Source organism: Aythya fuligula, chromosome 4, assembly GCF_009819795.1.
Source record: "Aythya fuligula isolate bAytFul2 chromosome 4, bAytFul2.pri, whole genome shotgun sequence".
NCBI classification, from domain to species: domain Eukaryota; kingdom Metazoa; phylum Chordata; class Aves; order Anseriformes; family Anatidae; genus Aythya; species Aythya fuligula.
In genome coordinates, this window is record NC_045562.1 from 49,617,622 (window position 1) to 49,643,351 (window position 25,730).

At 38.9% G+C, this 25,730-nt stretch overlaps 1 protein-coding gene across 1 annotated transcript; it reads right to left on the minus strand.

The window, feature by feature from the left end:
• Positions 1–1,759: 1,759 nt before the first annotated feature.
• CWH43 (cell wall biogenesis 43 C-terminal homolog) lies at positions 1,760–25,431 on the minus strand. The gene is made up of 16 exons (XM_032187056.1): positions 25,372–25,431; positions 24,906–25,097; positions 21,436–21,556; positions 21,147–21,301; positions 19,586–19,787; positions 18,294–18,382; positions 16,835–17,089; positions 13,563–13,688; positions 11,492–11,571; positions 10,139–10,244; positions 8,901–9,036; positions 7,796–7,945; positions 5,458–5,602; positions 4,754–4,815; positions 3,534–3,689; positions 1,760–2,015 (listed from the first exon to the last, which is right to left on the minus strand). Exons 1-16 carry the CDS (start codon positions 25,412–25,414, stop codon positions 1,928–1,930), a joined length of 2,106 nt encoding a protein of 701 aa, XP_032042947.1. The 5' UTR covers positions 25,415–25,431; the 3' UTR covers positions 1,760–1,927.
• Positions 25,432–25,730: the final 299 nt, after the last annotated feature.

Below are 25,730 nucleotides of genomic sequence, written 5' to 3' on the forward strand. Positions count from 1 at the left end.
AGTTGCTCTCTTACAAGATACATAGAGTCCTTGTTATTCTGAGGTACTCATTGTTAGGCTCCTGATGAAATGATGTCTCTCTTCCTTTTTATTCCTGGAAACTTTAACTAAAGTGCACAGAATGCCAGGGAGGACGGAACTAGAAGTACAACAGAATACAAATTATTCGGAAGTCAGACTCATAAACTAGACCTTTTACGGCCAGAAAAAGTTCAAATATTCAGCAAATAAAACATGACTATTTCATACATTTTATTTTATCATGTCTCTGAATGTACAGTGAAAGATATCCACAAACAGTTTAATTTCATAACATAGTACCTTTTGAAAGCTGAAATGACAAGAGTGGGATTAGAAAACAACAGGACTAGTCACACGCCCCTGCAGCAGGACCTGTTCTAGCACATTTCTTCCATAGTTTGAGACATAGCAATTGCGACTAAGAGGTGTACTGCACTGTTTTCTAAACCAGATACAAGAGAGTTAGGACAACACGCAAATTCAAGGACAAATCAAGCGTGGGTTTAGCTTTAGCTATATACATACAGTCCACAGTCATAGTTTCTCCTAGTCGTTCTGAGAAAGTAATCCAAATGCTGACATATAATTGATACTTAGTATATTTGCATACAGTGGGATATGTGGACATTATGAGGTACAGATCCACCAACGTAACGTTACTCAAAGGAACAGAATATTTTAACTTTAGCTTTCGGGAAGGGGAGAACATTTCTAAATCCTGTGAAAACTGAAAATCCATTCAAGTGTGCACACTGATTTGGAAGAATACACACAGATGATGTATAGCCTGATCTATTACCACAACTTGTGCTTTGGTGTCTGACTTCTTGAGAAATGACCTGATTCTATTTTTATAATCGTTAAAAAAAAAAAAAAAGAAGGTTTCAAGCTTTTATGTTTCTGAATACGATTTCCTGCATCTCACATGAATGTTCATGTTACAATGTATAATTGTAGAGTCGGCCCGTGGAAAATATTAAGTAATGTGGCAAGTTAATGTTATGTTTTGTACATGCTGTGGAAAGGCAGACCTGTGGCTGGACATAAGTCAGAGCTAGCATCAGTGCATGCAGCAAGAAGTGGGGTTACTCAGCACCACTGTGAACTGCTGGTGCCAGCACCAGCAGCTGATGCAGGCTGTGAGAAGGGAGAGACCAGGACTACTGGCATCTGCAAAAGAAAACTGCTGAAAGTGCAAGAAATAAAAATTACAATCAACTTTTGTCTCTTCACAGAAACCTTGTCATGGTAAGCAAGAGTTTTTAAATACATTCTTCTGCAGTGTGCCCGTGGGTCATAAACAATAGTTATTCAGAAATACTTTATCCTCTTTGTAAAAACATTGCAGTGTCTAATATTTTGTTAAAACCTGCAAGAGTCACAACCTTTTCACCAATACTATAAATATCAATCTGCAAATTGTTCTATAAAACCAAATTTCTTTAAGAATAAAATACAGATTGGCAGCAGATTCAAGTCAAAAGTGCACACAGTTGTTTAAACATAGTTTTTGCATATTTTTGCACGTAATTTTTCCAAAGAGCTACCAGGAGAGGAAAGGGGTCACATCTGAAAAGGATAGGTCCATTTAACTCTGAAACAGTACAGTATAGGATACGTTCAATAAGATTGCAGAAGTTATTCCAAATCAAACTCCCACCCATGCCTGGATGCATACAAAACACGTCTGCCCCAGGTGGATACCAATTTATCAAAACGTTTGCAACTTCCCTCTCTTACAACGATGACAACTCATTAAAGAAGAGAGTCACCAACTATGACACAGAAGTTCGGTGTTGTACAGCATGGGAGTTCCTCCTTCTTAAACAATGTAGTCTTTTTGGCTGCTAGGTCAGTTTCAAACAACAAACCTTTGTTGGTCCCAGTGATATGTTATTCTCTCATTCTAGTTTGTTTGCTTAAAATATTTAGGAGTGCTCATATGAAAGTGGTGAATAAGCTCATAATTATGTCCATCTTTGTAAGATCCAAACCTAAGAAAAATATTCAACAAAGCAAAATCATCACAATAGGATTTAACCCACACAGTCAAGTCATGCATTTCTGTAGTATAATTAATATTTGTTCTTAATGTTCTAGATAGCTTTTTTCAGAAATAGACCATATACTTACATATAAATCATAATCTATGTCAGCTAACTAGCTAGAGGTCTCTGAGGATGGAGACATTTAATTACAGTGATTGGATTAATGCTCCAGGCACTCTATAAATGGAACTCCTGCTGACAAAGGTGAGGGGGGTTTTTATCCAGTAAAATCCTGCGCTCTTTAACTTTTTTCCACTGACTTCAGTGGAGATAGTGTTTTGTTCTCCACAGTATCCAAATACTCAGCTCTATGGTCAATATCACAGATTTTTATTTGAAAATTATGGTGGAAATTGTATTTTTTCATGCTGTATTTAAACCTGAAGATTTGGACCGCTGCCTACTACAGTAGATGGATTTGCAGAAGTAAAACGTAGTACTTCTGCAAAATATCAGTGCTAAGTAACATGTAGAAATAGTACTTCAAATGAAGTACTACTACAGTAATGCTTCAATTGAACTAAAATGGGAAAAGGTTAAACTTATTGCTAAAGATTACCATTTTTTTCTGCTTATAGGCAGCCATAAAGAAATCAGGAACAAAAAAATAGTCTGTGGTGAAATCAACTTTGAAAAATTTGAAAGTGTAATTCTAACTTTGGGCAAGTTTCATCATGTGCAAAAGACTAGGCAAAGCCCTGCTTCGGCAGGAAGCCAGTGACTGAGTGGTTAACAAAAAGTAAGTTCAACTGTTTGTGCATATAAAATATATATATTATATATATTCTGTATCGTGTAATGTAGAAATAAGTTAACTTAGTAAGTTCAACACTGTTGGAAATTGTCACTTTGTGGCAACATCTATCTCAAACCTCCTGACTCTCTGCTGATATTTGATCCAAAATAAACACCTTTCTCCATGTTTCTTTGTTACGTAATGCCAGTAGAAAAATAACATCAGCTTAAAACCTGGTCCTTTTTTTTTCTGGACATATGTAACAAACTGCACTAGGCATTCTGTTTGACATTTTCATATGTTATATTCTATATTAAATACTTTTTGCATAAGTATTTTAACACATAAATTGTATTTTGTGTTCTAATTAGTAGAACATTTAAATCTACATCTAAATATTTTAAGGTCCTGATCCTCCAAGTGCTGAGAAGCATGGGAGATCTTTCATCATCTATAAGAAGAGTTACCACACCACTTGGCAAATATCCCTATCAAACAATCTCAGAAATTAATTATCTGGGTGAAATAAACATTACTTTCAATTTATGGTGCAATGCAGCAGACGGATTTTCCCAAGGCACATTCCAAGTTAATGGTAAAAATGGAATTACAAATCAGAAGTTATTGCCTCCTAATTTGGTACGGACCAGTACCTCCCACTTTGAGAACTATTTTGTTCCTGGATGTCATGTACATCATCCCCTTAACTTCTTAGGGGATATACTGACCTGGGATTGAAATGGATGTCCTCAGGAACTTGGCTGGGATCAGTAACAATTCTGTCATTATCAACATAGTTATCTAAATCATCTGGGATCCTAAATTTGGCCATTTGGACTTCTGAATCGCTTAAACCAGCGTGAGATATGCGGGCATAGCCCAACCTGTCAGATTCAAGAAGAGTTAGCTTGAAGAATAATTCAAAGCAGTCTCACCACATTCTTAAATTGTGTCACTTTTTCCCAATCTTATTATTTAACTTATCGATGTAACTTTTCATGTCAATGAATCTCACCTTCCAAAATCTTAACATGCTGCATAAACACACTCATCATAACACAATGTCGCAAGCAGAAAAACTGAGAAAGTTTTAGTGCTTGACAACAAAAATAAATTCTAGAGATAGGAAGTTAATCAGTTCTTCAGTTTTAAAACTTTTCAGTTTTAAAATCACAGTTTTAGCATATACATATTGATGCAAATTCACCAACTTCACTGAAGAAATTCTGAAATTCAAGCATGAGCGACATGAGCCACTAATAAAATGAGATTGCAAATGTTGGGCTATTTCTACTCAATACAGTTACTTAAGACAGCCATCTAGTTTACCGGATTTACTCCTGTTAACACTGCAGAATTTACATAGTTAATTTGGAATAAGCTTAATTACATTCTGGAACATACATCACCAAGAGAATGATTTACAAGGAGCTTGGTATTTCCAAGACGTGGAGTGCATGGGTCCCAGCAGAGCAAAATGCTTCGATATGGGTTTACACAGTCAAGATTTCCACTAAATCCAGCATAAATCTTGGTTCGATTAGATCAGCATTTTGCTTGAACAAACCCTACAATCATAGTTTATAATTTGTATCTTCTGTGTCACATACAAATTAGGGCTTAGCCTTCACATTTTAGAGTGATGCTGCAAAGCCAGAGCTTGGATCTTGGAGAAAAAAAAAGTATTTTTATGTTACCGAAGCAGTTTAGGTCTGAAGGCTTTTGATACAGAAGGATGAAACTCTAACGCTGCCTTTGCTAATTATATTTGGAAGTACACCAATTATTTTTGAGATCAGTGTTTCACATTATTTCATAAGATACCTAACTCTCCATACACATTTGTTAAGGGATGTAAGACTCTTACACAATTACCTACAGCAAGGTCTAAAATTTATTGTCATAAAGATATTTAAAGCAAATTTCTAAATGTTCCTCTTTAACATACCTTATTACTCCTCGATACATAATATAGCTACACCACCTGTCACGATCTGTATTATCAATATCCTATGAGTGAAAGAAAAAAAGAAGTCAAATAAGACAGCTCTCCTTATGGTTAGGCTTTAAATCAGCTACAGAACCAATGTATAAACCTGGTGTAGAAAAGTGTTTTGCCTAAAATGCAATAGCAAGGTAGAAAGGAAAAAATCCACTATGCTAGACACAAACAGATCAGACTTCATTACACCTCCTGACAGACAGCAAAACTGCAGAACTGTTTTAAAACAAAACAATCACAGAACTAGAGGTTGGAAGGGACCTTTTGGGGTCACCACTCACAACTGTATGCTCAAAGCAACTTCGAGCAAGTTACTCAGGACCTTATGCAGCCAAGCTTTTAAGATCTCCAAGGACAGAGATTTAACAAATTCTCTGGGCCCCTCTTCTCATGCTTGACAATCCTCACTGTGATTTTTTCTTCTACCATCTTATTGACATTTCTCTCATGGTAGTTGGAGCCCACTGCCTCTTATCTTTTCACCACATAAATCCATCTTCTCTACAGCATTTCATGAGGCAGCTGAAGACTGCCTCTGAAAATCTGTGTGCATCTTCTTGTGTGTCTAAGTTACCACACTGCAACATTAAAATGAATGTTTAAATATACATTATCTCTCACTGTTGAAAGAAGCACTATTTTTATATTACCTGGACATTTCCATTTTTTATTAGTTCAGTATAATCTCTGGATCCAGGAGCTGAAGTGATGTATCCTAGGAATACAATTTGCTTAGAGCTAGTCTTCAACAACTTGGAAACGGCTATGGCCTGAAGTTTTCTGTCCAAGTCCTCTCTGAAAGAATTGGGAAAGACTTTAACATACATATATTTAAGCCCAGATTCTGTCTGGTATATCATAGCACACCAGAAATGAGTCTGACACCTTTTTTATTCCCCAGTATTAGAGAATATGGAAGTTAACAGCAAGCTTGATGATTCCAAATGATCACCATGTTGAATAAAAGCCACGTGGTAGTGGTGGATGTAATCACGGCTCTCTTCCTAACCATTATACAAGCAGCTTTTTCTATTACTGTTTTGTTTTTTAATACCTATCTCATTACTAGGAAATGTGAGTGTAAGTTCTTTTGGTTACCTGAGGCTGTGTCACTGCCTGCACTTGAAATGTAGTTGTGCTAGTACAGACTGTCTGCTGCATAACAAAGAGTTTGTACGCCTACAAAACCTTTTACTTTTCTGATGGACAGATCATGGTAAAAAGTAGTCTTAAAATCTAAGTCACGTGATTTATGAGACATAACTTAAGAGCTGTGTCATCCCATTAACACTTAGAATATTTGCCAGGTATTCTCCATCTTTTTAACAAGATTTACCCAGAAGTTCCAACATGACCAAAAGTGACAGTGTAAGCAGAGCCTGGTAGCATGAATACTGCACTGAAATCCAGTTCCTGTCCTTGGATTTGTCATTATGCAAAGATGCTTCTCTTTCCATGATTCTGCACTTTGAACAGTTGCACAAAGCATATTCTCTTCTGTATTTTGGTAGACTGGGCTACGTAGCATTGAGACAGCAAGTTGAGAAGACAGGGGCTGAAATACCGTGCTTTTAAATAGCAGTCTTCTGAGTGGGCCAAATGCGTAAGAGAGAAGGAGCAGATGGAGAGGAGATAAAGACCATTTCAGGAAGCCTGACTTATGTATACGTAAAGTTGTCTGCTCAGCTAGCTGCTCCTTCTAGACATGCCTCTCGAGAAGATGGGTTCTTTTAAAGGACACCAATGACATATTCCCACATTTTAGAAACAGTCTTAAAAAAATCCCCAGTTATCTAGTATCTTAGTTTACGTCATTCTAAGCAGCAATGACAGATGAAAAACAAGCAGTTGTATATGGCATTTAATTATAAAATCCATTAATCTCAAAACACAATCTAATTTGTCCTTGTTTCCCATGTGTCTCCTCCTATTTTCTCCTTCATCTTTATCTTAGCTCTCTGTGAGAGGGGAATACAGAGCTATTTTCTTATGCTTTGACAAATAGTTTCTCAGAGAGGCAAGTCTAATCATCTGTGTGAAGCACAAAATGGAATTTCTTTGTAGACTTCAGATTGGGAGTGGTTCCTGACAATTATATATGCTTAGTAAAAGGGGATCTATAAACTATTTGCATGCTTGCAGCACAGCTTCTACAAAAGGAAAAGGAAGGAGGAAGCTTGGTATGGGATAACGAGAATTCCTACTGCTTTCTGAGCAGCTTCTTTGTGTATTATACTCTGTACCCAATCCATAAATTTGTCTCTCTGTAAATTAAAACAAATTAAAAATAAATGACAAACATAATTTTAGATATTGCAACAAATAGGAAATACAACTACATGGAGCATCACAAAACTATCCCTTATTAATATTCATTACACAGTAACTCAGACATTGCTTTAAAGTAAAGAACTGAAAGATACCCCTTAGTCTTTTTCATCACATATTTGAGTTACTGATATAATAATTCTTTATTTCAGAATCCAGAGGTCAGCTTTTATATTTCCAGTTTCATATAGTCAGAAAGACACTGAATGTATATTTTTGTTGTTTAGACACTGTCCTTTCTTGGAGGCATCAGAATTGTTACTTTTTACTTTAATAAACATCAGTTGTCTATTCATGCTAGCTATCCATAACTATCTGCACTCAGTGTGGAATATAATGGATGCAGAAAGTCAGAAGGATGCTCTCATGGCCTGAGATGTATCGGTAGCCCTGTTCCTGTTTTTGCAGAACAGTATTTTTTTCATATCTCTGTTAACCTGGATATTAAGCTCAGCCAAGTTTTGCATGACAAATTCATCCCTTAAAAAAAGGCTTTAGAATTTCTAACTGCTAGTTAGATCGCAGTATTTCCTCCAATGTGTATTGCTAGAACCAGCACCACAGCAGATTTTAAAGAATACAAAAGAAACCCCAGAAGTTGATGACAATTACGATTAACTTAGCACGACATACGTAACAGGAAATAAATAGAATACCCACTCTTCATTTCCAAAGTGAGCAACAACAAAATCAACCAGCTTCCCAGTGAAATTGACAGTCATGGAGATGGCAGGTGCAATCTCTCCCTCTGGAGATGGAAGAAGGTGGTGGGTAGATTTTACAATGGGATACCTTGACAGTGCCATAATGCTACATGAAAAGAGGGAAAGAGTTACTTTTTCTAACTCACAAGCATCGCTAATCTGAGCTAAGCAGATAAATGTGACCAAAATAATTCAAACCGTCTCTAGAGGATTTTTCTGAACTTACATTTGTTTTTGTCTAAAATATTACTTAATCGCACGTCTAAAAAAAATAAAAATAATCAAATTCATTCTAACCCCAAAATAAATTGGTAACAAAGGTGATATGAGTAGGTCATAAATAGTGCAGGAAAAAAAAATTGCATTTAGTACCACATAAAGATACAGGCTCTTGAAGAGGAAAATTACTGAATTCTTCTCACATACAGGAAGAATAAGGTAGCCATTGCAACTTCACTACAAATTCCACTTACCACAGAGATCTGCAAATCCCCCTAAAAAGCCACCACATCATAAGCCACTATTTTCCAGACTGCAGAAATATTCAGATATCCAACTGGTAGTTGGTCAAGAACACAAAAGTTCTGGTCAAACAGGCACGTGCCTTTCTATGTCCATTTCCCACCATATTTCCCAAGCTGAATTTAATGAATTCAAAATTTGTAGTTACTCCAAGTGCAGTTACATTTTCCAACTGCTATCACATATTGAAGGCTGAAATCTAAAGTTCTCAGAGCTGACAAGAAAAGGGAATCAGAAACATAATCTGAAATGCCAAACTTCCAAATCCAACTTCCAAACTTCCATTAAGGGCCAGGATGCCATACTCTGCATCACCAATACCGAGGCAGCTTGCAGGCACAGGCACCAAGAACTGATCACTTTTAACAAACAGAAAACCTGATCTGCATCGCGTTGTAAGGCTAGGGAGTCAGAACATGTTCTTAAAGACAAGCTCCAGCAAGTGATTATGGTGATTACTATTTCAATTACTCTTTGTCTGTGTTCTAGTGGAGTATTTATTTTCATGTACTGTCACTGTGCATGTAAAGGTGACTCACCCCCAAGTATGATCTCTTGTGCTTGGACCAAAATCTGTGTAAAATCCTAGTCTTTCTCCAAGCCACATTGTTGGATCGTTGTTCCCAATAAACGGTTTAGAGGCATCACTCTCCAGAATAGTGATGAAATCCGCACCTAAAATGAGGGGAAAAAAAAAGAAATCTTTACAAATTTATAACTACAACCTACAAACACAAATCATAAATGACTACAGAATGTGCTTATTTCCCTTTTGATTACACAGGGATGGACACAAGTCCTTCAGGAGTCAATTGGGGCCAGTCTTACGCCAGCAACAAACTGGTGCCCACACTTCCAGTTGCCACAGGCTACACAGCCTCTGATGGAGATATCCTCGTGCCTGGATGCCAGAGCTCCTCCCTGCCACATAACCAGACACACAAGATTGCACTGTACAGCTGGCCTGCACATATGTAGTGTGGTACATTTCAAAAGCATTTAGGTATTCTGTACGTACACAGATTAACAGCACAGTAGGGTGTCTACTGCTTTCAACTTAATGAACAAGCACTGCACAGTACATCTGCATTTACCTTCATCTGCCAAATCTTACTCCATTCCAAAGGCTTGTGTGCAAGAGGAAGCAGGCTGCTGCTGCCCAAACAATTCATTAGCCTGCAGCAACTTGGCACTGGCACACAAGCATGGCAACAGAAGGGTTCCCAGCTCCAGTGAATTGCAGACTACCCACAGCCATCTCACTTTCTCAGGGCACTGATGTCCCTCCATGTTTACATACTGAGGTGTTGTTTTGCCACCGGACAGGTTCTCCTACAGATTTAGCTGCCAGGAAGACATCTGGTCCTGAAGGAACCCAGCAGCTAGAAAAGGCCTGCCCATGCCTGAAGGAAGGTTACCTATCATTATTTCATTTGTGCAAAGCATTTCTGTATAGATAAGTGACTCATTAGCAATATAAGAGATAACAACACAGCAAAAATCAAACAAACAAAAAAAATACAGATAGTGAAGTGTTTCCAAAAACCAAAAACCTCTTTAAATCTAAGAAAAAATGACTGCCACTGTAAATAGCTTTTTAACTGAAGTGATTGAACTGGAACAGCTCACAAATTCAGGAGAAAACCATGTAAGAACATGGTTTTTAATGTTCTTAAATTAACGTAAGAACAGACTCAGCCAGCTAGATGTTCTTGCTTCTCTCTGTTTCTTCATATGTAGCCTCTCACACATAAATTAAGTGGGGAAAAAAAGTTACCTGTCTGATTGAGCAAATTAGCTGATCCTTCCAAATTAGACCATCCTTCATTGTCATATGCAAATCTAAAAGGCCAGATCATAGCAGAGAAGTCTCTTTTTGGAACCTCAAAAAATAAAATGCAAAAAAAAGTTAATTATGATTTGACTTCCATGTACATTTACAGTCATCAATATCAGATACATGGTGCCATAAAAGACACCCAAGAGGAGATATTTTAACCAATATATTTTCTGAATAAAGCTGTCAAGATTATTCTTCAGGTATTTTTTAGAAAAATCTGTGCTGTTACCATGATGAGAAAAGTCACTGAAGTTAAAATGAATTTGTACAAGTAACAGTAAATATATGGATATGAAAAAGACCAAGAATATTGTCATCTTTCTCAGATTAACTACCTATTTTCTGTACTACAATCCTCAATGAGTTTTAAAAAGAAAGCCAACTGTATACGCGTACACATACTTTCTACTCAGCTCTCATCATCTTTTCTGCATCTTTTCCTGCATTTGTCATCAGAGACTTCTCTAAGAAAGAAATTACCAACAGGAAAACACGTCAAGAGCAAGCTTCAAATGACCATTTCTGGATTACCACCAAGAAAAAACAAGTTTAATTCATAATTGCAACCACTTTCATCAAAAGTTTAATTTTACAATAGCAAACTCATGGAATAGAAAGGTTAATTTATGTCTGCTAAAAACAGCTCTAATTTTGAGTTAAAATTACTAACTATGTAGACAACAGCCTCAGACAACTTATAAGTAACTTAATTGCTAAAATTTGTGAGCATGAAGCATCTGAATTGTTAATGTCTCTGCAATACTTGATTTTTTACTAGATAGGAAACTGAAATCTTCTGATTTTTATCCAACTTCCTTAATTAGCCTAATCTAGGTCAACCAACTTGTCAGAGAGGTTCAGTTCAGACTTACGCATATAAATACAGAAACAAAGAGTACCTTCAGCTGGAAAGGGCCTCAGGAATTTATCCGGGCATACCTCTCTGATGCAAGATCAAGCTGCTAATGGTATTGACCAGTCCAGTTTTGAATAGAATTAAAATAAACTAATTTATAAAAGTAGTATTCAAATCAAGTGTATGAGGCAAGAATCTCTCAGCTTTCTAGAACGTTTTTATTTCCTTCGTAGCAGCACAACAAACCTCCAAAGACCCAAACGTTTCCTGTATTCAGCATGAATTCACAATGCGAACTTCTTGCATATTCATTTCTGAATTACTGCTGCTGAATATTTGGATACTGCTATAAAGACAACCAACAAACCTAAGATATCACAAGCACATTTCACTGTATATTTGAAAGTTACCATTTTCACAAACACGCTACTCACCCCTTGGCCCAATTTCTTCTCGTAAGCTTTATAACGCAGACCCAATCCTAGCAAACCAACACCAACAAACAGCCACAACACTTGAAAGAGAGAAACACGGGAAAGTTTATTTTAAAGCAAGAGGAAATTAAGTTCTCATTGCAGTTAAAAAGAACTGGATATACGGTCATTCTAAGGTGTGCTACTCATAGGATGGGGAAAGTATAGATTTAAATTTCCACACATGGCAGTGATAACACCATTCCAACGTCGTGTACTAAAGAATATCGGTATGTGTGCACATACACACTTCCATTCTCCAAATCAGCAGACACAATACACCAACACTGCCTGGAATATTTGTGTAAAAAACATACCTACCGAAGAAGACATTATAGGAGATAACAGCATCATGTAAACTTTCCAGTGTTTCCCTCATAGTGCTCCAGATATGCATCTATAGCATGCATCTTTTATTTTGCATTAACGTAATGCGTGGAATAAAATTTAGTTTACTTCACAAGCCACTAGATGTCAGAAAGATATGATCCCTGCCAGACCTCCAGGGCAGTTCTTATTTAAGTACCCGCATTGATGGGTTTTTGGAAAGGCACTGTGGCTTCACACAATGCAAATTCAGAGCTTTCCCATTGCTCCTGTAGCCTTCCAAATAACCACGGTGGACACTTAGGAGCTGTCAGTGTTTGGCACATTGCAATTTGATGAAAAAACTCCTCTGCAGTTATTTTGTTTATACGGTGGCATACAGAATCTACAATGACTTCAGTAACCCCAGTTTATTCTTTCATCGAATCTTTAAACAGACGTGTAATTATTTTTATGCGAGTTTACTGGAACAACTTTGTCAGATTTAAATAAATTTCACTGTGGATGATGTCAGAAGGACGGACATGCTGTTTGTATTAGTAAATGTTAAGCAACTTCATAGTCTGTCAGATGCAAAGGTGCTTAAAGGGGAAGCTGAGAAAAAAATACAAGTCTGAGCATGATGGGGAAATGCAGAACTTACTTTAAAATACTGTCTGTGACAAAGCAGAGCCTTTGCTCAGCTAATTTTCTGAGATTTCAACAGTATGTACTCATTTTTGTGGAATGTTTTTAGTGTAGTAATGTTTAAACCACTTGCACTGGTGCTCACATTTCCTCTAATACACAAATGTGCTTTAATATTCTTCTGGCCCTTGAGTATTTAGGGCAAACAGCTTCACAAAGCTTTCAGAAACAGCCCTGTAAAGCAGGAAAGCACCATTGCCTCCAATGTCCAAACAAGGTCAAATGAGGCACACAGATGATAGACAATTTGATCCAAAATCACAGAAGAAAAAAAAGATACAGGAGCATGAACATTTAGCATCCTGATCTCTGTGGGGTTATCATGCCCTAGCCACTAGCCATTTTTTTCTTTTACTAAATTTTACAGTATCAATAGAACAGAAAAATGCTGTATGATTTCTCTTTTTTTTAAAAAAAAAAAAAAAAAAAAAGTTAATAATGGAAACAAATCTGAAGTTTAAATAATCATAGCCAAATACTTGAAAGCATCACTTGGATGAATTCCAGAGGTTTAAAATCCAAAATGAAATTAAAATATTTTAGTTTCTTTTCAAAACCTAAGAAAAGAAAATCAGACCTGAAACATACTATCTGGAAACTTGACAGGCAGATGACAGAAGTTTCACGACAGGCCTGGTTTGAACACACAGCCAGGAATCAGGGTGGTCATTCACCATCAGCTCTGCAGGACTCCCACAGAAGGGCAGTCATGTCAAATAGCAGCTCCATCCACATCCCACCCCTTTGCCAGCCAGCTAACACAGCTCTTTGAAGGGCTGACATGCCCAAATCAACATACTGAATGGGCTGGCAAGTCTTTCTTCTGTGTACACATGCAATAGATCTCACGATACAAAGAGACTGGAACCTGGGCAATACCAACCTCAGCTCTGGCTCTAGAACCAGCACCAAATCCCACCTTTCTAAAACATCTGAGCAAAGCACTGCACTGCTGTTCTCTTCTTCCTTAGGCAGTATCCTTAGAGTCATGGATGAGAGGGAGAAAAATTATACTTACAGAGTTTAATATATTTTTCACTCCTTTTGAACAGTGGCTTTTGGTTGCTTTTCACTTCAAAAATGGAGCTAAGGTCTTTCTTGGATCCTGTGAGAAAGTCTAGCCCAATGCATAACATAATAAAACCTGTAAAAATATGTCATTAGTTGTTTTTTTTTCATAGAGTTTTAGCATATTAAACATTGCTCATATATGCATCATTTATAAACTCCCAGCTGCTGCGTTACATTCAACCTTACAGCTTCACCAACAGAGGCAATTCAGTCAGCACCCAAACAGACAAATGCCATACCAAATGTAGTAATGCAGGCAACACGAGATTAATTGATAGAAAAAAATCTAACTTATCATTGTCAGTATTCACCTCACCTATCCCTGCAGCACTTCGACATTAATAGTGTTAATTTACATTGTAGCATTTGCTGCCACAAGCACCGCTCCCAACAAAATCGGCTTGTGACATTACGCATGGCACTAATGACAAATATTTCCAAAATGTTATTTCAAAGCAGTAACACCGCAGGAAGGATTCAAAGCTAAAAGAGGATTTAAAACTCCACTGAACACCTATCCTACACAAAACATTATTCCACAGAACATTTAGCCAGCTAACACAAAGGCTGATTTTAACAGCACTGCAGTACAGTTTCGTGGTTCTAGGCCAAAAAGGCTGGCGCACAGCGGGCAGGACATGCTAAGTACTTCCAGGCTCCCACTGACAGCTCCAGCTCTCAGATCAGCCCAGTGCTTTTAAAGTTTTCCAGAATTAATCCAGACAAGAGCATTTAAGTAACACTTATATATTACAATTCTTGCAGCAACAGCTTGATGAAATATAAAGATATTTATTGTTGATTCTAGATGCCTGTTAACTCTGCAAGTTAACTGCTTTGTCACCAAGATAACAGTAACATGTTTTTATCCAGGCACTCCAAGAGCAACTGCTCAATAGTTCATTCGGACACAGTGTAAGCAGACTGCAGCAGGATGGGAGGCAGCATCTTGTATTCTTTTCCTCCACAGCCAAGAGAAGTGGCTGTGCTTTTTAAGAACAGACAGCTAAGCCCACTTATACATTTTAAAAGCTAGTTAGGCTTCAGGGCACTAACTGTTGCAATGCACCGTGATGGTATATTTTCTTTTCCATAGGTGGTGCAGACTAATATTACAACCTCTTATCCCATCCCTTATGAGCTACAGCATTCCATTACCTGCAAAGAAAATGTGGGAGCCTAACAAACTGGCTTAGAGCTCTGCTGGGAAAGGTCTACATCCTCAGTACCTGTTTGTTGTAATTAACTATAGAAGTCATGTTTTATTTCAGAGTTAGAGCTGAAGATAACATAACTGTTCCTCGTTATTTCCTTACTGCCCTTACTTGCTATGTTAGGTGTAAAAGTTTGCAAACCAGGAAGCCGGGTCTAGTCTAATGAAGAAGGGGGAACAAACAAACCTTTCTCAAGGGGAAACTACTTCAAAGGCATTCAAGTCAATGGACAAGCAGGGCTCCAACCCCGAGCATTAGGGCACATCACATTGAAGTAGCACAGAAGTTTTGAACAGAACGATCTTACTTTCATCGTCACTTCTCCCAGTGCAGTTCCCTACCCAGACTGCGGCAAGAGAAAGGCAGGATATTGGACAGGAGGAGAAAGCAAGAAACAACACTTGCACCTGAAAGAAAGCAGAAGAAAACAAGCAGTTTGCCAGAAAGGCAGGCTGTAAGGGAAGAAGCACAGCAATAAATACTTAGCCTCACAGTATAATTTGTGTATCTTTGACAGCTACGAGATGCCATCAAAAAGCCAGAAATTGGACTCTCAGATTGAATAAGCTCATGTAGTGCCATCAGCTGAGAGAGGGTCAGCTCACCAGTTTCTTTCAGCCAAAGAGAAAGTTAAGGAAAGCCATCTCTGTGTTACTATCCCATGATCCAGCCAGGACACTTAATCATCAGTGTATTCAAAGGAAGTGACAGAGAGAGATTTTGTGTAATAGCTTTTCTTTTGTCAAAGCATTATTCAAGAAACATTTGACTTTTCTCTACCATGTGCTTTCTTCCTATAACTCCAAAAAATAAAATGAAATGAACTGAGGCAACCTTTTCTACAGACTACCCAGATTGCTTTCAGAACACAGAAAACTGCAACAAATGTAATGGAGCACTCCTCAGAACACAACAATCTGAAACTGGAGTGATTGCTGTAACACGTGAAGGACTACACACAAACTAGGAACCTGGACCGACGGAAAGGGGTTGCAAAGGCACTTCTGAAATCTGAAACCACTGAAGCAACAAGTCAAACTCGGCATTCCTTAATCCTTTCGAAACAAAATATAGGATGATGTGTCACATTCTCAAATGTGCCATACACCTAGTCCAAGACAATGTTTAGGATTGTCTCAGTATGATTGGTGAAATATGCTACTGAAACACATTTATACCTTTTTAAAAAGTTATTTTGGAGACAAAACCAGAACGGGTTGTTTTCCCTTCTACCTCCCCACCTTCGTCAAGGGAACATTTTGCTAAAACCTTTATATTTGCTCACCTCAGTTCTTCCTCATTGGCAAATACCTGACAATTTCCTTTCTTCTCCCATCCCCCTCCTGTTTCTCTGCACATTTCTGACACTGCAGGACTATCAACGTTCCTCCAAACTTGCTGGTATGTCCACACTGCATAAGGTACTGTTACATGGAAACGAAGCCCAGGTCTCAGCTGCAACCTAGCTAGATCAGCAGGATGCTGTACTTAGGTCCTCCGAGCAGGACTAATTAATGCACTGAATTACATTACTGGCAACATTTCACAGCCCTCCTAAACCCCTGAGTTTCCAGCAACCCCATTGTTACCTGAGGTACCAAACCGCTATCAAAGGCAGCTAGCACACAGGTGCAGTCACACCCTGAACTGCAGAGCAGCCTTATTTTTAGGGTGACTGATTAACACATTTCTTCCTCAGACGTCTACTTAGTTATCAGACTTCCTTTTCACTTTTTCATTTTCCCTCAACTAAATTCCATCTTCTGCCCACATTTTAAACTATTTCTAACAGTAAGAAACAAAAACCCACTGCTTATTTCTTTTCTTTTTGTGTGTGCGCGCGCGTTTTATTTGTTTTTCATGTCTCAATAATTTTCTCATAGAAACTCTTACTTTAGTAAATCAAACAGGAGCCGAGCATTTAGAAAAACTATACACTAGGTACATTTTAAACATCTGAGGCTAAAACAAGCATATTACTAGTAGTTCATAGTCATGAATGTACCTAAAAGAAGATGGGAGCTTTCTCTGGCATAAATTCCTCCAGGAACAAATTTATAAGCTGTACACCATACACAGAAGAATAATTCAAGAACATAGGCAAACATGGCTGCACTCATGGCTTTTGCAGGATGCAGACAGCTAACAAAGTGTCCAGCCAGCTGAGGCCACACACACATCGTAAAGACAGCAAGAATGTTGCCTGCAACAGCAGCACTCCAGGTCTGTAAATACAGGAGACCAGCTGCAGACGCTATACCTGTAAAGGGATAGAAAAGAACAGTGAGTCAGTCAGCTATATTATCTGCCCTCTTCTTTTAAACATTCTCTCTAGGAAAGATATTTAAAAGAAAAAATGAGTCTGTGAAATATAACTGCGCTTTGCAGACATGAGAACTGTACCACTAGAAGGACAGTTATTCCCAAAAGCCAAAACCAGCCTCTCACTTTTCTCAGAGTTCTTTTCAAGTTTGCTTCTTGAGCTGACAACAGTGCAGCAAAAAAACTGCAAAGAAACATCACCAAGAGCCGTATTACAATTTGAATACAGATCTCTGAAGCCTAACACCTGCATCTAAAGGTAAATTATTAGGGCAAACAATAGTTTTAGCATTGCCAAACTCTTGTGTCTTTACTGAGACTTTTCCAATGTTTGATATTTGATTTTGGCTCCCACAGAGAAGTAGTCCTAAGAGAAATGCAGTTTGCATTAAATTCCTTGTTTTAAGGCTGCAGAGAATAATTTGTTAGTTCTTGAATGCTCTAAAAGACAAGGTGAATGAGAAAAAAGCAAATCATAATGCGTCACATCCTTTGGAATCCATATGTTGGGTCCCAATTATTACTAAACCTTTGTAGAAAGTACTGCTTTTTCTTCTTGATAAAAAGATCCAAAAGCAATAAGCTAAAATAGCTAAGAAAGAAAAAAAAAAAAAAAGCAGACTCAAAAAAAAAAAAAAAAAAACATTTATACCAGTAAATTTCTCTTAGAGGGGCTTAAAAATTACAACAAACTGCATCCGTACTGGGAAAGTATAGAAAAAAACACTTCTCCACCAGTCAAGAGCATAATAATTTCCATCTCTGACTTGTTCCACGGCATATCTATTCCTTCCAACTGAAAATGATGTCTAGATCCAGCATTCGGATTCTCCCTTTTCCCATCACCCAAGACCTGCTGTATGCAGACTGATTCACAAATCCAGTACTTCAGCACAACTGCTTCAATGTTCATATTATTTTGCTGCCTGGAGACCTCGGCAGCTAAGGAAGCAGGCGGCAAGCTTGCCTTTAGGTGAACTGCTCTTTATTCTACAAGGCAGCGAGTATGCTACAGGCAGTGACAGAGAAAAGCAAGCTCTGATTAACGACTGACTTCTCTGACAAGCAGCATAGGGTGCAAGGGCATGACTATAAGGAATAAGGTAATAGAAACAAAAATTCTGTTCCAGATTTGCTCCTACCTATAAGAAACCAGGCAAAATTGGCAACAGAAGACCAACTCCAAAATGAAAGCATCAGTCCATGAGCCAGGCCCAACAGAACTGTACCTCTGATACAAAGAAAAAAAGGAAAAGAAATTGTGCATTACTATAATTTTATAAACACCTGACATTCAAAGAGAAGCTTTTAGACATACAAGTGAGGATGGTTGGTATTATTCTATAATCCTTTTATTTTAAATAGTTCTCAATTTCAGCACAAAATACCTTCATCTCACACCCTGCTACATTAGTTCCCCTTTACTGGTTGTAAAAAGCATCCAGAAAATAATGGCAGTTTATCATAGTGTATAAGCAAGCTGTGTTCAGCAGCAGAAGCTTATCACTGAAGTACTGGGTACAAAAAGAAAAAAAATAAAAAAATCCCTCAGATCAAGTGAGAGGGAGGAATCCCCCCTCTGAACAGAAGAATTTTCTTCACTTCAAATAGGAACCCTGCAGCATCTAACATTGCTCACAATCTTGAGCAGCTCTTGTGAGTGCCGATTCCAAACTATGAACTATCTCACCTGCAGCTACACAGAGTTGATTATCAGAATAACTAATCTATTCTCTTTCTAGATTTTGGAATGTGAGGGAGCAATTCACAGCATTAAAACTATATTCTTAATGCCTAAAACTTCTAGAGAGGCATATTCTTTAATATTGCACACTTCTTGTTCTGTTGTTGTTGTTTTTGGGTTTTTATCTGCACACATCTCCAAAGTGTATTATTTTGTACAACTTTTTCAGTTAAGACAACAGCTAAATTCATTTACTGCCTGTTGTATATACACCTCATTCATAAGCCCTTCGACTTTAGTCCTAATTTAAAAATAATTTTGCAGGGTGGCAGATCAGGTTTTATTATTGTTGAAATAAAAATCATTCTGGAATATAGAACATTTAAGATTTTTTTTCTTTATATGCAATGCTGAGAAATATCTGAAAACAAGAAGGAATAAGAAGGAAAATGAAGGAAAGGACTGAGTGAATACTCCTAGGCCTCTATCCACAAGCCCTCTGCATGAAGTCCCTTCTGTTCTATACAGATTTTTATACCATCATCCTCTCCCTAGTAACAAAGCTCCTTCCAATAATGCATGGTAATTTAATGCATAAGTAATTTAACATGTCTGTCCTTTTCCTTTAGGCAAAAATAAGCAAAGTTAATTGATCTGGTTGAGTTTTAATTTGTCACCCACTATGGCATTGGGTTTTGATTACTGTTTTGTTCAAATCATTAAAAACAAAAAACAAAAACAGGCACTCACCCATATGGATTAGGATCTGGACCTCTGTGTGGATGCCCACTTACTGCCCATCTAGAAATTAGCGAGACCTCGCCAAATATCCACACAGTGAGAAACATGAGGCTGCCAAAAGCAATTCCTGACAAAAGCCAATGAGGCTGGGAAACAGTCTCTCTAACTCCATTCCCAGTATTGTTTGCTTCTTGTTTCCTCTTGTCTCCACCTAGATTAAGAATAGGAATATAGCTCAGCAAAGTGTCAAATAAAAGTAAAAAGGGTTATCGAGAAAAAGCAATAGCCAAGATTACAAAATTACCAGAATAAATTACTGGCTCAAACACAAAAGCTAACTTATCTGATCATCCATGAAAATTGATAAGAGAAAAAATCTCCTAGAAAGAGAAAATATTTGTCAGGAAAAGCTACTGACCTTACGTGTACAAAAATGGCAACCTGCTCATATGACTCATATGATTATCCTTCATGCTACTGGGATTTAAATTGTTAAATTGGCTTTGGAAATCAGCAGAACAGTTATGAGAATTCATTCAGAGGACTCTGTTCTCTGAAACTCTAAGCTCCGATCAGAACAAAACCCGACACTTCCAAAGAAGCCAGAAAACTCCCTTCCTTCTCTTCTCCTTTTTCCACGCACTTGAGATCATCTAAGGAGATGATCACTTGAGACTCACCTAAGGAGAAAGCAGTGCCTTTAGTTGCATAGACATTCTTTTGTCACCTAGGAATAAGAGATTCCCTTCCTAATTTCCTGCAGTAGATTCCCTTCCTAAATTATTATGAAAGTGGAGGCTTAGTTTGTGTCATGCAATACAAGTCTACAAACAATACACACGATGACAACTTATACCCACTTACACATATACAAGGTTTTACCTTTCAATTAATTCATTCAGGTTACACTGAGAAGGAAGGCACTTCTGAGGATTTAACATGAGCTGCCCTAACTAACCAAGCCAGCCTTGCTGTCTTCCTTGGCAATGCTACCTTCACAGTTTTAAAGAAAGCATTTAGCCTATGACAGCCCCAACTGCTGTATAACTGGCCAGACACTCCAAGAACTCGAGCAAATTTTGAACAGGGAAATTAGCACACTCTTCTATTATTATTTTAATGATTATTTTCCCACATCAGCTGTTCTTTTAATTTGTCTTGTCTCTGTCAAAGAAAACACATTGGCAGAGAAACTGAAACAGCAGACTGAATTAAGAAAATAACAGTGACATGACAGATGTTTTCTGTTGGAGAAAGGGTAATCCATTCTGGGTTTATATATCTAATATTTCTCTTATAGGTCTCTTATTTCTTTGTTTGTTTTACTGCTGCATTATTGATACTGCAATTAGTTGGTATTTCCAACTTACTACAGCTTGTATGAATTGTGACACTGATTCTGCCATGTTAGGGGAAGATGAAAGCACTGTTGTTTGTAAAGTCTACACTGCTTGTGCATCTGATCTACAAACAGACAGCTGAGGAAAAAAATGAAGGAAAAAAGGGAACACATGGATAGTTTTCCTTTAGGATGTTTTCATAACTGCTTTCTTTGCTACAATGCCCTTACCTGAATAGATTCGCTCCACCACTGCTATACAACCAAGCGTCAGTATAACTGTGTTGGCAGCTTGTGAGCTCCAGACTGGGTTCAGTGATGTATACCAGATGCGAAGAACAAGGAGCATTATCTTGCCCAGTATGAAGCCCCATATCCTGATGAACCTGTAAGAATCAGTTGTAGAATACTGATGCATTTGAGGGTAAAAAAGATCTTATTTTTTGAGGGAAAAAGAAAGCCCACACCTTTTCAGATGGAGAGATGTCATTTATCATGCCATCAGTATAAAAAGAAATACCTTTGCAAACTGTTTCCTGACCACCATGTTACTGTTTGAACCAGCAATGAGGAAGAAACACCTGCAGACAAGATGAGGAGTCTTATCGGAGCATTCGGTGCCTGGTACGATGCTAAGCTGCCTACAAACAAAGACAGACACACAAACAAGTTCCTTTAATGGGCAGCAGAGATCAGGTAATAAGGACTTCCTGTGCATTAGTTCAATCTTGTTTGTAACTTGCATGGCTACACCACTCATCGGAGAACATGTGGCACTACATACTTTTAAACAAACCAAAGAAAGGTTTGGATAGGCACTGGGTGTCTGTGACATTATAGCAGTTACCACAAAAAAATAATAAAAAAAAAAAATATTCTCCAAGACCCCAGTGACGTCTTAATTTAAATACTTATGGTCAAGTATCTAAGCAGACAGATATTCCAGAACCAAGCTCTTGCACAAAAATCATGCACAGAAATCAAAAGCCATAAAACTTGATGTTTATCCTTTTTAGAAAGGAGCAGCCACCATACATTGCATAAGGATTATTAGAGCAACAAAATTAGAGTCTTACTGGTGCAAAAAAGACATTCTATGGCCCAGAATCCTGCTTCAGAGCCAGCAGCAGCAGCCTGTTCCATCTTGTTACTGAGAACTGTGACTCCTCCAGCCCCTGAAGGAGAGGCTGCGTGTGCATCTCCCCCATTTCCTGAGGCACAATGACCTCACCTTTATCGGCAGTTTCAAACTCAGCTAGCAGGTTTGCAATCCAAGTGAGTGTGGGTCATGCACATTCTCATAACCTCTCAGTCAGTGTGTTAAATTCTGGCCCGGTGACAACGTTTGACTAGCAGCAAACAGCAGGAGAAGCAATGCAACTTGCTAGCAGCCATTTGCTAAGAAAGTATGAGTCAAACATCATGAGGCATTAAGCAAAGAAGGGTAGAAATGGAGCTGCTGATCCTGGCAATGCATGCTGGAATCCTCCAACTGTCTATTTCCGCATTCTGCTTACAGCAAAAGATGCAGAACCAAGAGTAAAGATGTCAAAATGAAATGGCCAAGAGTAGTGAATGACGTGCTTGCATGGACTTCAGCACAGGTTGCGTGTACAATGCACACAGATTTCTTTTGCTATGTTGTGCTGAAATCCACAACTGCCTCTTCAAATCTTTTGTCATTTGTGCTAGCTGGATTAACGCTAGCATGGGACTGCAACGCTTACATTGCACACACCTTGGGCTGCTCAGCAAGTACACCCAAAACGTACATACATCTATCCAAACATGTAAGTCCACTCCATGTGTTACCTGAAGACATAGATTCAAATGGACGCTACCAGAAGGTCTGTTTGTTGTTGTGTTGTGTTTTTTAAATAGAACACAAAGTCAAGTAGCGTGAAAGGATACAGAAATCAAAAGATAAGCTTCAGAGAAAATAAATCTTCCTGAAAAGATGAAAAGAAAGTGAGCAATAATGTTGGATAAAGGAAAGTCTTTATCATTAAAAAAAAAACAAAACAAAAAAAAAAAAACTCCTAAATATTCTGGTAAAGAGTGAGAATTACCATTAGCTGCTAAACTCATTGCTAAGGACAAAGAGGGTGAAGAACATGCTTTTATGTCTTCCCCAAATACTGACTCTCACTGTAGAGCAACAGGAAAGGTGAATACAGTACAGCAGAGCTGATAGAGAATATGGTGTTGAGTTGCCAAGGGCAATATTAGGAGTGTTCAGGAGATGGAAACAGCAGGAGGACATGGTCTCTGTGGGCTTCAGATACCCTAGGCAGGAGTGAAGGGGAGATCTCATCTGCATATAGCAATGCTCAGGTTAGTTCTGCCTGAGGATGCTCACAGCTTCAGCCTCCCCACGCTCTGGAGTCCTCCCACAACAGTCTCCACCAACACATCCTTTCCCCAGATAATTACCAAAGGCACTAGCTTCTTGTTCACAGTTGGTATCATCAGGAGCCCCTGATGCAGGTAAGCAAACATATAAACCAGCAGACTTTACACACCACTGCTCTTTATTTAGCAGAATGAGAATTACACTCACTTAAGCAATTTCGGTCTCTTTTGGCAAAGTGAACTAGTAAGAGCAGCAAGATGATCTGAATGACTAATCTTAAATAAACACAGCAGATTTTGCATTACTGTGATATTTGAAGGAATGCAGAGTGCAATTTGAAATGCTTACACGTTGCTACTAGGCTCTAAAAGCAGATTTTGTAGAAAGCAATGCACTGAGCACTGCTGCAGAAAGGTGAAGCGGAAGACTGCTCACTGAAAAGCTTATTAAAAACATAACTAAAACAAAGGATTAGGATGGATAAAATGGAAAGAGCAGAAAATGAAAATAGCATAGTGAAATTACTCTTCATCTGAACTGATGACACCAATAAACTGTGTTCTATTCTTGCAAATTTCTAGAGATAAGAAACAGGAATTCTCAGAAAAGAAAGAAAGTCATGCAGAGAGGGTATATAAGATCATCCTGTTCTGTCTTCTACCAGTAAAGGAGGAAAATCATACGGAAAGGGATTCTGTGGTTATCATCTTATATTGATAAATGAGAAGTCAGGAACTGCTGCTTCAGAAAGAGGCAAGACATCACTTAGCAGCAGCATTTTCCCTTTATGCAGGATGGATACCCTCATCTCCTCTGAGTTCATCCAGGTGTTGCAAACTCATTAGCAATAACCTGCTTCTGAACTTGGAGGTAGCTGCCAAATCTTCTCCCAACAAACTTCCAGAATATCAACAAGAGATAAGACTTGTGCTAGTCTGCTGAAGACAAAAGAGGGAATCCCAGCAAGTCTTGGCTGAGGAAGGGGCATGTGCAATGGGTTGTGAGGAAGTTGTATCTTAAATTTAACATCAAATGTTCTTCTGCCTGTGCAACTGATGGAATATAAGAGTCATTTCACACTCAGGATGAGCCTGTAACCCCAGCAATACGCTACAGGCACATAGATGCATTTAATGAAGAAAAAAAATATATAATTCCAGAGCTTCAAAAGTAAATGTATTAAAGAACATTTCACTTGCAGCACATTACATTTATATTACATAGCCCCAAGCTGTTCTGTAACACCTCATCTCCAGCCATTGTCAGAGCCACAGAACTGCTATACAAAAAGCACCTGCTCTGCTCTTCTCCATGCAATATTGACAACTTTTTCCTGTTGGGCATGACTTGTACTAATTTAAAAGCCTCTAGAAATACAAGTGAAATGAGATTTGCCTTGAATTATGCAGTACAGGTCTAAAAGCCAACATAATGGATGCAAACAATATTCCTCTGGCCATATCCACAGGCTCAAGAACAAAAAAAAAAAAAAAAAGAAATGCACAAGTTTGTGAGAGCAAGAACTTCTTATTCCCGTGTCTTTCCAAAATCCTCTGAGTCCTGAGGCAATTTGCCATGTTTACTGTTATGCCTTGATAAGAAGATGGAATCTGTAAGTCACTGCAGTGCATACTTACCAACCGTAGTCAGTCTCAGAAGGGCCAGGATGTACTTGTTGTTAGCCAGCCTCCAAAAAGGACCGATTATCAAGAGTACTGGAGAAAAGAAGGCAACTGCAAAAACTTCTAGACCCGTGAGTGCCAGCGTCTGAAGGGGGAAGTAATAGATCATCGGTGGCAGAGCATGGTAAAGAGACCATGAAATGTAGCCTTCAAAATAAAGAAAAAATACACTGTACATTTTCTATAGCAAGGCTTCCTGGAGATTACTAAAAATATAAAACATCATATAAATATCATATTACTAAAAATACCATCGTTGATCCACTCCCAAGGGGTGATCTCAGGGGCGCCCCGGAGCCCCCGGCTCCCCTCAGCCCCGCCGCGCCCCCCTCGGGACACGCCGCCTGCTCCGGGCAGCCCCCGGCGCTGCCCTCCGCGGCCGTGAGGGGGGGAGGCTCGCCCCGGCCCCGCCGCCACCTACCGAGGAGGCTCTCGGAGACAGCGGCCCTCCACAGGGCGCCCATCGCCTCGCCTCGCCGGGGGCTTCGGCCCCTCCTCGCCCGGGAGCCGAGCGTCCGGATCGCCTCAGCGCGGCCGCCTCAGCCGGCACGAGGCTGGCGGGCACCGGGCGCCACAGCGACGCCTGCCGGAGTGCCCTCTCCTTCCCCTTCACCTTTCCCTCCCGTGCTGCTGAAGGAGAGCACTGACCCACACCACAGCCCCCAGGGTGGCTCTGAAGCTGGGCAAGCCCCAGCAGAGGTGCAGCTGGAGGTGCTCAGGGTGGCCCGGCATGTGCCGAGGTGGCGCCGTGGTGAGGGGATGGCAGGGTCAGCATGATGT